The 16,276-nt window shown below is 37.8% G+C and overlaps 1 protein-coding gene across 3 annotated transcripts in view; it reads left to right on the forward strand.

Moving 5' to 3' along the window:
• The first annotated feature begins 176 nt into the window (after nucleotides 1–176).
• Nucleotides 177–16,276, forward strand: part of CDK5RAP2 (CDK5 regulatory subunit associated protein 2) — an 80,995-nt gene continuing 64,895 nt past the window's right edge. For 2 of the 3 annotated variants that reach the window (XM_085320086.1, XM_085320087.1), the window contains exons 1-11: nucleotides 177–358; nucleotides 494–561; nucleotides 1,839–1,906; nucleotides 6,404–6,514; nucleotides 8,115–8,191; nucleotides 9,695–9,818; nucleotides 11,801–11,952; nucleotides 14,008–14,170; nucleotides 14,772–14,825; nucleotides 15,249–15,368; nucleotides 15,963–16,055. In XM_085320086.1, coding sequence (XP_085176212.1) covers nucleotides 306–358; nucleotides 494–561; nucleotides 1,839–1,906; nucleotides 6,404–6,514; nucleotides 8,115–8,191; nucleotides 9,695–9,818; nucleotides 11,801–11,952; nucleotides 14,008–14,170; nucleotides 14,772–14,825; nucleotides 15,249–15,368; nucleotides 15,963–16,055 — 1,083 coding nt within the window. In that variant the 5' untranslated portion in view covers nucleotides 177–305. The remainder of the gene's footprint in view (nucleotides 359–493; nucleotides 562–1,838; nucleotides 1,907–6,403; nucleotides 6,515–8,114; nucleotides 8,192–9,694; nucleotides 9,819–11,800; nucleotides 11,953–14,007; nucleotides 14,171–14,771; nucleotides 14,826–15,248; nucleotides 15,369–15,962; nucleotides 16,056–16,276) is intronic. The other variant, XM_085320085.1, reaches the window with a different exon arrangement.

Raw genomic sequence — 16,276 nt, forward strand, 5'->3', positions numbered from 1 at the left:
CGCCTTTGCCCAGTTGGCAGTTGCCGCGATCCTGCGCCCCACTCTGCCCTCAGCTAGCATGGCGTCTGCGCGYGCGACCTCGGCCGGTGCCCGTAGCAAACATGGCGGCGCCGCCTCAGCTTCCATTGTGCCCGCGCCGCGCGCTCCGCCGCAGTGGCTTCAGCGGCTTCATCTCCGTCGACGTAAAGATGGCGGAAGCGGTTGCGGCCGTTTGAATTCCAACGGAGCCGCCAAAGCCGCGCACAAAAGAGCCGCTGCCCGGGCCGGCGGCGGCCGCCGTTGCTGGGGTTTGCTYCGCCGCCGCCATGGACTCGCTGCCGGGCGAGGACCCCCCGCTGCCCGTGGCGCTGGAGGGCAGGTAGGCGGGCAGGGCCCGGGAGCGCGGCGGGGATGGCGGCTGGGGGTCGCCGGCGGCGGGCGCTGAGGCGAGGCGCCGCTGCCCTTCGCGGGCCGAGCCCGACCCGCTCCTCACTGCTGTCCTCCCCTTCCCCAGCGTCAGCGTTTCCCAGCTGCCAGACGTCTCCCGAGGTGACCCCCAGCCTGGCCCGGCCGGCGGCGAAGGTAGGGCCGGAGAGCAAGCGCCTTCAAGCGGGGTCCCCGCGCCCGGCTAGGGGGCGAGGGGCTGTCGGGCKCTGTGGGCACAAAAAGCTTGGTCAGAAACTTCACTGCGGCGCAGTCTAAGCGCAGTGAAGGGCTGCTTCCGTTTTTCTAGGAAAAAATCCTTCATGCAACTTGTCTTTTCTGAGTTGCTCGTTGTTTCGTGATGAAATGTTGCAGCCCGGATCTTGAAAGTGAAAAGCTYTGCAGAAAAAAAAATAACCAAATGCCCTGCCCTGTCCTGTCTGAGAAAATCATTACAGGTTAATGAAACATTGATGCTCAGATCTGTAATTTATCTAATAAACYTTTTTCTTTTCTTTTTCTTTTTTTAAAAGGCAGGAATTATCTTTTAAATGAGACAACTTTCTGTAAGTTGTGCCCTTTTAAGACTATAAAATGCCAGCAGCTACTGCAATTGTTATTGTGCAGTATGTTGACTGTGGTCTGTGAATCCTGTAAGATGATCAGTAGTTTTGTGGATTGTGTGCTACAATACTTAAAGTATTTGGGAAGGCAATATTGCTTTTTCATATACTGTCTAATCCTGGAGAAACTGCATGCCATATATCATTAGGCTTTCTAGTTTCAATGTAGCTGTGAGGAGCTGTTTGCTTTCTGTCCAAATGCCTAAGCTAGTGYCCGTTACTCCAGCTTTTTGCTTATTTTTTCAGTAAGAAACTTCCCTATCTAACTTACTGATCCTTGTTAAATAAGGACTGTAATTCAGTTTGTTTTTCTATATGATGACCGTATATAATTATGTTCATCTTACTTTAAGTCTGGGAGAAAATAACCTGAAGCAGTTATTTTAAAGTAAAATGATTGAACAGTCTTATTCTGAAAGCTGCTATTAGTCTGGTTAACTGCACAGTTATGTAAATTTCTGAAATGTATGTCTCTAGTTTCTCTTTATTTATACACGTATCTAGCAAGTAACTTTCCAGACTTTGTTGTCTAGAAGAAGCAGGTAGTACAAACTAGGGGGTGATTTGGCTATGTTTCCCGGGAAGACCTCTTTGCTCGTGAAAGCAAGCAAATAAATGTACCAAGGCTGCAACATAGTGTRGCTATATTCTTCATATGCTCAGGGAATGCTGTCTTGTGAGATTAATTAGAATTTCAAGATTTAAAAACCACCTGATGTTTGTGTTTAGATTAAAGTAAACCTTTGCTACTTCCATATTGAAGCCTAGCAAAGATTCTTCTGTCTTAATTTTATTGTCTTCTCAAATGCCTAGTGTTACCAGACGTGGCAGAGGAGACAGTCTCACCAACCAGAGCTCGGACCATGAAGGACTATGAAAATGTGAGTAAACTTGTAATATAAGATGCTATGACAGAATTATGGCAAAGATATGTCTAGCATGCTGGCTGAAGCTGCGTCGGGTTCTTAGCTTGTTTTGATAAGCATAGCTCTGTTGAGGGTGTGCTCAGCTAACCACCTGTGTTTGAACCTCCTTTTCCCAAGTACTACCTCCAAAAATGGAGACGAATTTCTGTTGCTGGGACTAGTGAACTGTTGCTGGGACTAGTGAACTGTTGCTGGGACTAGTGAACTGTTGCTGGGACTAGTGAACTGTTGCTCTCAAGCTGTGGAATGGAAATCGACACCCTCTGTGCAAAACTGCATGTAATCACTACCAAAACAATAATTTAATTTTCAAGTCTGCTATTGATTCCTTTTATTTCAATGAAGCCTCAGGCATATCTTTGTTTAGACTAGTAGAGGATTAGGCTTTCTAATTCATTGACTGCTCTATACCTTTTAAAATATAAAACAGTAATAGATACAGAAGTAATTTGTTCAAAAGTATTTGCAATGCTTTTGTTGTAAGGGTCCAGTATCGTATTCATTATTACATAGTTCTGTAGGTAAGATTGGGTATGGAGCATACCAGAATATAGATGAAAACATTAGATATTTCTTACGTACCAAGTGTATTGGTTAATTTAATTAAATGAACTATTTTAAACATTCCATTCTGATTTTCTTCCAGTTTCTTGTAGCCTTCTTAACTTTCTCTTCAGTGGGATATATGTTCTTCATTTAGAACGTAAAGCTTGTTTTGGAAAGCTTCAGTGAAGGATGTTTTTGTGGATGCTACCTATTTCACTTTCTCTTTTGTCTTTGTGTGTTGGATGGGGTAAAATGTGACATGCCTTGATATTGTTATGGGCCTGAAATCTTAACTAGGCATGTGCCAAAGACCTCAGTGTAGAATATGCATTCTGCAAGTGGTTTAATGGCTACAGTGCCTGTTACCATAGGGAAAAAGCTGTAGAGGGGAGGAGAAAATCCACTGTGATTCATTGTTTCTGATGAAGGAGTTTGTTTTCCTTTTGGAATAAGCATAAGATTTTTATAGCCTCTGGATCAGAGGTCAAAGACAAGGCATACTGTTGAGATCTGACTGCAAGTTGAGGTGTGCTGGCAATGAGTACTATTTCATCTTGGGTCTCTATACTGGCTTGGAGGAGAAGGCGGTCCTCCCGCAGACCTCTGTTTTCCTGGTATGTACAGACTCCTTCCTGCATCAAACTAAACTGTAATGTTTCTCGTGGGTGCCAAAAGTATTATGAAATTGAAAAATCCATTTAAAGTAATGAAAGAATCCATTGAAGGTACTCAAAGACATTTCTAAAACTATTTCTTTTGAGTCTTTAAGWTTCAGACTAGTGGTAGATGGAAGGCTAAACTTGAGGAAGAGAACATCCAGGAATAGCTCTTTTGGACTCGCATTGTAAGGCTGTCTCTATTCTATGCTAAAACGGTCTAAATTAGTGCTTTAGAAGAAGTTAAAGGTTGTAGGTAATTCTTGCTTGGAGACAGCATGTTCTATACTACTGTGTGAATTTGCTGTTCTTTGTGGCTATGTTATTTATACGTGACACAAGAAAATGAAAGCAAGAGTGGGCTCCTCACCTTGCTCAGAGAACAGTGTGATGTAATGACCCTTGAATGACATAGTTGGTAGATCCGTATAGAAAAAAATCCCTTTTATGTTCTGTATTTTTTTTGGGGGGGGGGGAGGAACTTGCTGAGCTAGATTAATATTAGAAGTGTAGATTTTGTTATTTTTCCTATTGTCTGAAAGCAGGACACTTATAAATACCACGTGCAGTTAGAAATGTGATTACATGAGCAAAATGAAAGACATCTGTAACTGGGAACTTTGCCACGGTTTATTAGATGAGATGCTTTTGAAGAGAAGGGACAAATGGTATCTTGTTAGGGAACTAAGTGGTATGTGTGAATTTTCTTTTTTTGTCTTGTCTCCCCAAACCCATTTAGTTACAGTTTTGCAATCTTTTAAAATGGCCTTTGTTGCCAAAAACTGTATTGTGCTGTGAAGCTACAGCCTCTGCTGACAGATGCTATTTCGCATAAAAGTGACAGTGCAGACATGGAAAGGAACTAAACTGATTTAGGCGAGTGGTGTTTGCTACCATGCRGTGGTGTGGAATTTTCTGTGTAGAGAATACTTGCATTGTTCTGGTTTTCAAGAAGTCTCTGCTGTTTCTCTTCATTATTTTCCGCTCTTACCTGTCTCTTTTCACATTTTGGTTTCTGTATTAAAAAAAAAAGGCCTGAGCTTTTAAATGAAGAAGTGGGGAGGATTGTCATTAAATTTCCTCTGTAGTGTTAACTTGTTCCCTTTTTTACACATTGTTATGTATTAAGCTATAACTTTTAACTGCAGTCTGCCTGAATTAACTTTGCTCTGAGAAACTGAATGTCAGGGCTACATTTGTTTCACTTCTTGRTTTAGTAGTATGTATTGTTTGCACTTAAGCGCTCTAATTCTATTACCACAAAAATACAGGGAAACAGAATTAAGGTAATGCTGTGTTGTTATGAGATTGTTTTTCCTTTTAACTGGGAAATGTGTTCACAGTGTGAAGACTGACTAGAAGTTCARGTTGTATGACTTTGGAGTATGATTCGAAGTGATCATTGCCAGTTTAAAAAAATAAGCTCTGTGGCCTGTTCTCACTAGTTTAGCATAGTTGTGCTGAACTCAGCAGGAAACAGCAGAATAAGATTTACTGGATCTAGTCCTTGGGGTTCAATGTTGCAACCCTATCTCATCTAAGAAAACTTTAGATTTATTCCAAATAAGGATTTGGGTTTTGAGCAACATCCTGCACTGTGCTTTGACTTGTATCGAAGTTGCATTAACTTGATGCTTGCATCCGTTTGAATATTCTTAAAGAGTTTTTCCAGTTTAACTAAGCTAGCGTGATACTGTGTTTTAAGCAWTTATAAATTGTGCAGATCAAGTTTGTATCTGCTACTCTTTAATCATCCAGTCCAAAYTGTAGGGAAATGATGATTAATGTAATGGATTAAATATATGCATTGCTACTGCTTCTAAAGCCAGGCTTCATCAGGATGTGAGAATAGGCCACAAGTTAGCGTAGACTTGGGTGTTTTTAGGTACTCGGTTGATCTTTACTTGTGTGAGTAACGATGAGACTGCTTGCTGAGCAAAACTTGTGTAAGCTGAAGAGTGGCCTGCAGATGTGGGTTCTAAGTACAGTTATAGAAAATAGTTTCCTGGGTTTTCACATGCCAAGTACTTTAAAAATTGTATTGCTAATAACTTCTGCAAGTGATGCCACAGTATTCTTCTAGAAAAGCCTACATAAATATTTTATTAGTAGCTCTGTAACATATTAGATTTCCTTTCACTAAAAGCATCTGGCAGGGAACACTAGTTTTATTTGAATGAATGTTTTACGCTTAGTCTCCTAAAAATTTTAGAAGGAGACTCTAATGAAATCATCAACTATGTTACTGCTTGTACTTGGAAGGTTAAAAAATCCTATGTATTGAAGGATAAGTGTACAAGAAACTTTTTTTTTTCTTTTTTTCCCCAGAGAATTGAACTACAAAATATGGGATGGAGTAAAGGTTTTGAGTGTTCAATCAAGTTCACATGCTTTACCTATTTATGCTTTCTTCTCCCATGAATAATGCTACTGACCAAAGCTTTGCCAAGAAAATGCTTCTATTTCAACATATCTTCTTGTATTTTGTTCTAGTTGTATCTTTTAGAAGAACTACTTAATATTGCAAACYAAGAGGTATAAACTCTTGGATTCTTTGTGTCAAATCAGATACCATTAGTACTGAGTYAGAGAATGAATAACCTAAAGAGCATGCTGACAAGCTGTTACATATTTTTTAATATTATTGTAGTTTTTTGACTTATGTAAGTCCTAGGTCTCAGAGTTTGGTAGGCCTAAAAATAAACTCAATTAATCACACAATTAACACGTGTACATGTTTAAATATATATAATATACTTTCACATTTTAAAATATATTTATATATACACATCTTGTAAGGGGTGTGTGTATATATACTTTTAAAGAATATATTCGAGATAGTTAGGCTAGAATGTGATTTCTGCTTCTTCTAGAGAAGAGTGGGGATGGAAAATTTRTGTGTTATGTTTGGGGTACTAGAGAAAAATTAAGTTCTGGATATGTGCTGACACTGGAGCAGATGACAAAACCTGTTCAAGGGCTCTACAATATTTGCAGTTTCTTGAGTGACACTGTCTTGGAGGGAAGAATGCTCCCTTTTGGCCTGAGTGTCATGTGCTGTTACTGTTAGGAGCTTCATAATTGCTTTTTTTTCCCCCCTCTTTTTTGTTTCCAGTAGTTGGTTGAATTCTGATCTTTGTATTTGTCTTGCAGTGTGAAGACCAAAAGCAAGTATGATAGCAGTTTTCAGTGATTATTTTACTTGGCTTGAAAAACAAGGTATGKTTTACTTTTTTCGCTTATTTTACAGCAAATCACAGATCTGAAAAAAGAGAACTTCAACCTGAAACTTCGTATATATTTTCTGGAGGAGCGAATGCAGCAGAAGTTTGATGGCCCCACTGAAGAAATCTACAAAATTGTATGCATTTAGAATAWTTTAATAGAACAAACTCTTAAGTGTTCTGTGTGAAAGCTACCTGTTTCACTTGCATTTATTGGAATATTTTTGGCATTGGAAATTTTAGTATAATTTTGTTCCAAACTAATCCTTTTTCAGTTGTAAGGGAATTAGAATAACCTGTATGATGATATGCAGAAAGATAGCATGCTTCTTGGTAAAGATGCTTTATTAATGTCYGTAGTTACGGGATAGATTAAGCGATGATATGTTTCAAGTACATGATTATCAATCCTTTGAGTTGTGCTAGTTGTGTTACTGAAATCATATGTAGAATGGGGAGCAGAAGAAGCAGTGTTCTCCCTTCTGAGGTAGGTGTGTAGTCATTCTGCTTGCTGTTATCAGGGAGYTCACATAACTCCTCTGCTTTTTCATGGGTTTATCAGATGTCATTAAAGCTACTTAGAAGTTACATCGGTGCTGCAGSATTGCATGGGTACTGCAGCTGCTTGACCTCTGTTCATTGGAGGGGCCCACTTCATTCTAGCTGTTCTTGAAAGATATTTCACCATCTTTATGGCTGCCTGTTGATTAAAACAGTATATCTTCCAGTCCTTATGGAGCTGGCATTATTTTKACTGATGTATGTAGATAAAGTTGTGTTGGGGTTGTATCTAGTTGCTGGTTTTATTGTTCTGAATTGAAAGAATGCCGATTCCTGCAGAATTCAGGAAGTTGTTAGCTTGTCTTATATGTCAGGCTGTAGAACCAACTGGTGTGTTTTTTTTTTTTTTTGGTTGGAAGAAGGATTTGAGTCCTCATCATACCAGATTTACAGATGAGAAGTGTTTCTTAGGCCTTTTGGTGGCCTCTGCATTCTATATGGGAAAAGTTGCTTGCTAATCCATTAGTATGGTTTATTAGTAACAGATGCTGCACTCTGTCTCTCTTCAGTTTCCCGTGTTATGATGAAAACATAACTCTCTTGATTGCTGCAGTAGTTAAGTATATAGAGTGTTGCTCAGCTCGTGGTTTCCATTAAATGTTGCTAATTAGTCTTCAGTCTTGTTTCTCCATGCTGGTGTCTTCTAATTTCTAATATATTGAAAAGTTGTTTGTCAGCTTGTGGACCAGGTAGTACTTTGTACAATGTTTGCTAAAGTTATGAGTAGCTTTCCCAGACTATAACAAAACAAGTTTAAAACTTGATTATCAAAAACCAATTACCAAGATTTAATTTTTTTWAAAAAGAAACAAAAACAAATCTCATAGCCCAAAGAAAAAAATCAAGCACACGAGCTCTAGAAACTCTGAATTGTTTTGAACTGCTTCCCGCTGTAATTAAGTGTGCATGTATGTGTTTGGGGATTTGTATTGCTTGTTCTTGGAAGTTTTGAACCTTGCAAGATACTTCCTTTAAAAGCTAAAAATCATCTTTAACCCTTCCCTCCTGCTTTCCTCCCCRCTCTCCCCCGACCCCTGCCTACCCTCTTCATTTTATTCTGAGCAAAGTGAGATTTTAATTTACTCATCCAAGGAAATAGTGACCTGTATACTGCAGTAACTTCTAAGTATGGTGACCTCTAAGTTGTCTTCAGACATTTTCATTCTTGTATTTTAGAATATTGAGCTGAAAGTTGAGATAGAAAGTTTGAAGCGTGACCTGCTGGAGAGAGAGAAACTACTCATCAAAGCCTCGTAAGTACCAGTACATTCCTAAGTGTCAGTTATTGCAGTCTCTTCCTTGAGACTTCCAAGACCTTCTAAATGATTTTTTTTTCCTGTTTAAGACTGTGAGAGTCCCAAAGTAGTATTTTATAGGACTTTATCTAGAAGTTGCTTCATTCAATTGGCATTTAGTCTCAATAATGAGTTCTTAAACACACAGTGATCTTAATGTAGTTACACCAGCTAGTGTGACTTCATGATATCCTTCATTACCTGGTATTTTTTAGGTAAATCGATGTGACTATCTTGTTGGGAATGGGTTAACATTCCTATTCTTGTAGAAGTTAAGCTAAGATCTCGATTGTCTTGGCAGATGGCCTTTTTTTACTGAATAGGAAAGATGGGACACAAAACCCTGTTAGCAATATAGTCTGTAAGAGCAGTTCAGTACTGATCTAGAATGAACCACATAAATACATTCATTTTTATATAATATTAGAAACACAATTAAAAACCTTGTTTTTCCTATTAGAGCCTTTTTTCCAAATCAATATTATTTATTTAAATATTGTGTACTGCTGCATTGTCTTATGGTATAAGCAAGATGGAATATGATCTGTGGAGGGCCTGGATGCCTGTGAGRCTGATAACTGTCCATTGAATTATTTCCTCTTAAATGTTTGGCTCAAAATGAGTCTAAGCTTGCAATGACTGATAGCTGCTGACTGCTGCGTGGGTCTCTGTTTTAGTGCGCTTGTGTGATCTACCTCTAAAAGCACAGTTGTTGCTAATTAGCCTTTTCTTGAGTAAAGAAGTGTAGTTTCAAGTGGATCCCGAGGACCAAATTAATTTCTATTTGGTCTCTCCAGGTAGCTGTGAATGTATTGACTGGTTTTATAGGGAGCTGTCCACTGCTGAAGTTCATAATAGGAAGTAAAATTAAGGGGAATTTACAAACAAGTCCTTGCTTCAAAATGAAACACCCTTTCTTGCAAGGAATTACCTATCCAACTGTATCTTCAGTAACTGTTCTCAGGAGCTTCATATCTTCAGTTTATTTCAGTGCTGCTATCTGTAGAAAATACAACTTTGCCAAAGGCTTGATGCTGTATTTCGAAGCTTTAAAAATATGAAGGAAATATTGCAATTTCTTTTTCATTAYGTGTAAAAAGTGCTTGCTTTTATTTACTGTGACAAGACTTGTGTGTGGAACACTCATTGCTTTATATCAAGCTGAGGTTATACCCCAACAATTGCTATACAACGTGTAGGTATTTGTGTTTAATTCTATAGTGACATGCAGGTAGAGATAAAGTGGAAGCTGTTTGCTTGTGTGTGATCTATCTGACTTTCACACTTCAAATGTTTCCTAGTCTGATATGTAAAGTGCTTTTTGGATGAGCATAAAAAATGTTTCTTCGTTACCTTTTCCCCTGAGTGGGAGCACACAAGAATGAACAGTAGTATTTTTTCTAATAGCTTTTTTGATTTTTTTTTTTCCCCTGAATTTCTCTCTATATTATGGTCTTCCAGTAAGGCAGTTGAAAGTCTGGCCCAGGGCGGTGATGCTGAAATACAGCGTGTGAAAGAAGAGGCACAAAAGAAGGTACAAGAAGTGGAAGAAGCCCTAACTAGCAGAATAAACCTTCTGGAAGAGGTAAGTGTCTAAAACGGAAAGAGGAATTATAAAGCATTATTATTATTTTATTCTTTTTTTTTTTTGGTATCGTGGCTGAGATCTGATACCATGATCTGCCTATAAATTATTCTAGAATTATTTCAACTTCCTGGAAAAATAGTCAGTACAAAAATAGAAAAAATACAATGAAAGGGAAAATGTTAACTGCTCTAGAAATCAAATATGACAGGATAGCTGGTGTTCAGCTTCTGAAGTAGCTGAAACAATCCTGTAAGAACGCCTACCATTTCCTATCTTTCATAGGGGACCTCAGTATGCCAGTATAAATCTGAGATTCTGTGGCTTGTGCTCATGGSCTTACTGTAGGCTGAGAGAGACCACCTACACGTGGCAATGTCTGGTAGATGAAGCAGTGGGTACTTCTGTGTGTTGTGCCTTCTTGCCTTTTTCTTTGTTATTTGATGGTGAMCTTCATCTGCCAGATATTTCTGGTTTTTATTGTCACTGTCACYTTGTTGCATAACTTTTCCCTGTTTCAGAGGGTATTTTCTAACAATGTTTTTGTGAATTCCTTGTTATCTGTGGTTAAGATAAGGAATGGCTTCACATTGTTCTCTTTTCATTGTGGAAAGACACAATGAGGAAGAGTCTTCCATAACATACTTCCTCAGAAGCAGATAGTCCGGTTTCATTTAGAGAGCAAGTTTGCTTGCTGTATTGGAAATGCTTGTTTCATATTGTGGAAATACAGAAGCTAATGATTGCTCTACATCATTGACCATACACTTATCTCTAAGGGATTTCATAACTGTGTGGAGGAAGTAGAAACTTGTGGAAGAGAAATAAGGCAAGGAGGTATATTCCAATATTTGCTTTTCCACCCCTAAAAAATGAATTCTTCATAGAAGATGATGGTACAAATCTCATGATGCATTTTCTGTCATGATGATTTAGTGGTATTCCTAGAGCAGTGAGCCCTCTCAAAGGGGCCAAAATCTACATGAGCTTTGATTTGGTTGGATAGGATTGAAAGCATTCCCTGTGCTATTGGGTAGGCACAGAAGATCCTGAACTATTTATTGGATATCAAAATGGTCAGTTGGACTGGTGTTTCCCCAATCTGACTGGTAGARGGGAAAATAATCTAATCTCAGGATGGTATTGGTATTGTATGCCTTAAGTAAATTTTCTTATGCTTGTAAATGTAAACACTGCAAAGTAGTATTAATCACTTGTTTGTGTAGTGCCATATAAATGTACAGATCCAGGGAATGTAAAGATTACTTTTTCGTAGGAGTCTTTCATTCAAAGATGAATGCAAAGGTGAATAGCCCTCTAGGAGAAGGAGGATGAGTTTCAGTAATAAGACTTTTTTTTTTCCTCTCTCCCTACCCCAATGAGTGTGTGTGTTTTTTTTTGTTATTTTTTTTAAGATAGACTTGAAGGAGAGTGGTAATTACTTGCTAAGCTACAAGGAGGCTTTTGGGTCATAGAAAACAAAATTCACTGAGCACAGCAAGAAAACTTACAATATAAAAATGAAGATTTGAAATTAAATTTTATGTAGTGTATGAGGCTTTTGGTGTTCTCTGACTCAATGATTTAGGTCACTAGAGAAGCTTAACCAGAACATCTGGATGTTACCTCTGTTTCCATTGCTGTTCAGGAGGAAAATGCCTGGCTCATGCTTTTGGTTCTTGCAAGATATTATAAATGGTATTGGGAGGAGTTCCAATTAGCTACAGTGAGGCTGTGAATGTGAATTTGATCTCTGGAAAAAAGCCCTTCTCTAACCTCCTTCATTTAACAGTAACTATTTGTTATGGTAACAGGGGGACAGTGGGATAAAGCCACACAGTTCAGAAGTGTTTACAAAGTACTTGAAATATTTACTAAAAGTTGCTAAATTAAACATACTAAGCTATGTTTTATAGAGGAAATGTGAAAAACTTTGACTGCTTTATTCTTATAAGCATTAAAATAACCTGTTTTGGTTACAGAATCTTAAAGCTGCCCAAGAGGAAGTGGAAAAAGCTGTTGCAGTGACAACAAAGGAGCAAGTTCTGAGAATGGCAGCTGAGCAGAAACTTGCTTCACTTACAAATGCACATCCAAAGGATCTAGATGTGATTACAGGATCTGAGAAGGACAGGTCAGGACTCTTACTGRTGATGTTTTTAATCAGTGGAAATTGTTTATTGTTTAATGGCAATGTGATACTGTTTTAAGGGTTTGACTCTATCCTCAGATATGTGAGTGAAAATTACTGGATACCTGATCAAGTCAACTATTAAACATAGCAATTGGCTTACAAGCTGTGTGTTAGCAGAATCATCTTTCATTGTGATCTGGAAGTGTAAAAGAATCTGCATGCACGTGCTGCTTTTAAAACACTTTTGTAACTTCACTGACTTCTAGCTGCTTTTTGAGTCATTGCTGAGTAGAAATTATAACTCTTGCATTAATTTTCATTTATTATTTTCATAGTGTTCACATAATATTGAGTTCAAATGATGCATCTGTTGGTAAACCTAAGTGGGAAGAGAAAGATCACGTGCAGTAGTTTAGGCTTCGTGATTTTGATTGCCCTTTACAAAGCACTGACTTTGMTTTGTTTGGCAGGTAGCTCAAAAGGTGCTTGAGTTGTTCAGTAACATCAAATAGGGGAAAATGTCCACATTCAAACCTAAACATTTCAGAGGGTTGATTCTTAGATATTTAGGCTAAAGTGCATGTTTGGCTAGCAATCCAATGAAGCTTAGTTAGTTTGGGGGTTGTAGCCTAGTATAGAGAGGGAAAGATGTAATTAAGATTGTTATTGTTCCTTAAACTTTGGGATATTCTCTCTTGTTGGATGACTGAATCCTGCGGTTATCCAATATACGGTTAACTGCATAATTGCCCTATCCAGGTAAAAGAAAATTACATTAGTCTGATGCTTTGATTTCGTAAGTTTTATTTTRGGGTAGTACCAAAGATAAGTTTGCAGTGTTTTCCAGACAGTTTTTATGAAAGCATACAGATTGATGATTGCAGATCTGAACTTTCCAGCAGTATAAAAACTATGAAATTGTTCTAACTGGTTTTGATACTGTACTTTAAATGATAGCATAGCAATTACAATGTCCTCCAAGGTCAGCTCCCTCCCTTCTGTTTTAACTTTTCTTGTCTTCCTCTTTCTATCTGTTAAACTCATCTACATGACTGTAAYTGCTCTCCTGATTGACTTCAGCTTGGGAGGAATGCATTATAAAACTGGTCCCTTTCAGAGGTACTTAAGGTCCAGCTCTGCAGCTTGTGTGAAAACAGTGCTTAAACTTTTGCTGAAGCTGGAAAGGAATTGTTGGTACTGGATCACTAGAGCAAAGACTCTGGAGTCAAAGAACATCTTTCTCTTATGTGGTTCAGTGTTGACAGGACCTTCTGTAATTACATGCTGATAGATCAGCGTAAGGATTTTCAGGACTAGAAAATCAGTTATAATGGAAGAAAATATTTGACTACTTGAACAGAATATTAGCACGCAGTAAACACTTGAACTTGTTTGCGAATAGCACATTTGGAATTTACATTGTTGTTAAAGGCACTTTTGCCATCTAGGCTACAAAATACCAACAGAATCACAGCTGGCGTCTAAATGCTAGGAAGCTTTCAAGTCCATTGAGTCTATCAGGAAACTTGAACATTGTGGTTTTTATCTGTAGAAGACTGGGGATGCCAAGATGAGTATGACCAAGCAAAAACTGAGTTTCTTTGTGTATGGCTTTATTTTGTATATGTGAGGCACTGGAAAGCCATTTTAGCTCACAAATATAAGTGAAAAAGTAAGTACTTGAGGGGCACTGGCACATTAAGGGTAGTGTTGCATGTGCTAGCAGTGGGATGTATTGATAGGTATCATTATTTATAGTCATGCCGTGCTTTATATAGTGCAAAAAAGCCTTAAGTATTGACTTCTGAAATGGTACTGGAGGAGAACAAAAATGAGCACCTTGCAGATAGCCCAACCTTATTTGTAGCTTGAAGTTATAGCACTTTGGTTTCTTTGGAGGGAGAAGGTGTTATTAAAAATAATTCTGAAAATCAGACAAGTTTTGTCTGGAGTCTCTGTCCAGGAAAGTTGTCTGTAGGATTTACTGCAATGACTGGAGGGTAGTAATAGTGGCAGATGATTCAAGATTAATATTTAAAAATTTTACAATTTTAGACTTATAGAGCAACTGAATCTGTCTTTGAAAAATAAAGAAGCTAGAATTCAACACCTTGAAGAAGAAAAGTCTCAGAGTGGATCTTATGATGGGAACTTACCAGCAGAAAAAATCAGAGAACTTACCATTGCTTTGAGGCATGAAAAAGATAGTGAGATAGAGGTGAGATAACTGACTGAACAGTTGTATGTTATAAATTTCAAGTGGCCTAGATTTTAAAGGTCTTTTGCATGACAGTATGTAAGTGACTTAAACCATTTTTTTAATGCCTTTTTCCATGGTTATCCCTTCTCCATCCCATTAACATGTGCTGGTTATATTGTAGTTTGGCTGTCAGTATTCATCCTTATCATTCATGTTTATCATTCTTTCGTTGACAAGTCATGTTTTTCATTGGCTTCACACCTTTTATTTTAGATACTGTGCAGTTGTCTTAGTGATATATATAATGTAAAAAATCCTAGTGTTATTAGATCATTTAAAGCTAATGTAACTTCTGTTAAAGGGAAGAATGTAATTTGAGAGTTTATTTTTAAAATCTCCTTGCTGTTATGGTCTGGAGAAAAGCTTTGGTAAGAGGAGTAAGCATAACAAATTCTCATAGAATAAAGTCAAGGTATAATCTCTGTAGCCTACAGAAGGTGCTGTCTAAGAGTCAGCTTTTTATTTTACTTCTCTCTTGCCCTCTTTAATGCTTAATGAGGTACCTTTTGTGCTTAGAGTGAATTTACTTGGTGGTAACAAGTGTTTGTTTTTCTTATAGGCGATCAGAATGGAGCTTAAAAATGAACGAAATTCCTTTGAAAAAAAAATTCAGGTAAGTCTTGGTCTTGCTTTTGTTCTGTGACCGCTTAGATCATATGTTGGGATCTCTTCTATTATGCATTTGTAGATACAGAGAGGCCTTGGGCTTAAAAGGGAGCAAAGTAGTCCTTTGGTAAATCTGTTATTAGATGATGAGAAAGCTCATCCTATTTTGAAACAATTTTCAGTGAGGTTGATAGGCATTCTTATCAAATATTTAAGCTGTATGGCTGATACTCATGGCAGCCCATGAGATTAGGCTTCTTTTACTGTATGCCAGGCACATCTTTAATAAGATGACTCACATTTTGGGACTATATTTTATATTAGTAACTTGAGTAAAAAGATATAAAAACTTGGACAGAATGCTTATTAATGTGCAGTTACAATATCTCTTAGTAGGAAGTTAATGCAACTTTCACATAATCTAATTTAGTCTCTTCAAGAAGAGCTACGAGAGAAAGAAAATGAGCTTGCTGTTGAAAAGAAAAATGGTTTGAAAAGGGATAAAACCATTCAAGGGCTAACTGTTGCGTTAAAAGGAAAAGAAAAAGAGGTATGATGACYATGAACTTGCTTTGCAGAACTGTCATTGGGTGTATATGTTAATGGCTAGCTGATATTGATGATGTTAGGAGGCTTCTAATAGGTCCTGAATCACTGGAATCACTGTCATACAGCTGTAAGCAGTTCTGTGGAAAACTGTCACACTTGTTATCTAGAGTTTTGAGTCTTGGACTGTGGGGGAGGAGAAAGATGCTGAACTGATGCATTCTCCCTTAAGAACTTGGGGAATGTCTTCAGTTCCACACTTTCATCAGCTCTGAACACCACTTAAAAGGTATGAGAAGTATTTTACGTTGTTGAGTAAGTGGAGCTGGCATATAAAGTAAGCTACAATAGGAGAGAGCAACTTTAACTTGAGATTTTTGTGGAATAGTGAGAAATACTTAGTCTGAGTGCTGCATAGTATGTGTAGGATTAACAGTTTCTTATACTAGGCTTAATATGATGTATTAAGTGTTTTTGTTCTTTAAAGTATGTTTTGTGTAGTAGGATGAAAGGATAATGAGACATGATAGCTATTACAAAATCATCATCCCTTGGAAATAACTCTTTCTACATAGGATTCATTTTACTTTATTTAAAGAATGAAGAACTTAGTTCTGAAATTGAAGATTTAAATGTTTCATTGGCAAAGGCAAGAGAGGCAACTCACAAAGCACACATCCAAAAATTCAAGGTAAGAAGCAAGTAATTAAATGTCTTTCCCCTTTCTCCTCTTCCCTCCTCCATAGCTCCACACAGGAGATATCACTGAAAGCAAAAGAATAGAAATTATAATAATGTTGTTTAAAATGTTTAACTGTTCCTATGAAATGAATTGCCTAGAACAAATCTGTTTAAATGATGGAGCATTAAATTGACAAATTTCTTATGTTTCTTAATTTTTTCCTGTAGCTA

This window comes from Rhea americana, unplaced genomic scaffold (genome assembly GCF_003343005.1).
Source record: "Rhea americana isolate MKP2758 unplaced genomic scaffold, rheAme1 scaffold_61, whole genome shotgun sequence".
NCBI classification, from domain to species: Eukaryota; Metazoa; Chordata; class Aves; order Rheiformes; family Rheidae; genus Rhea; species Rhea americana.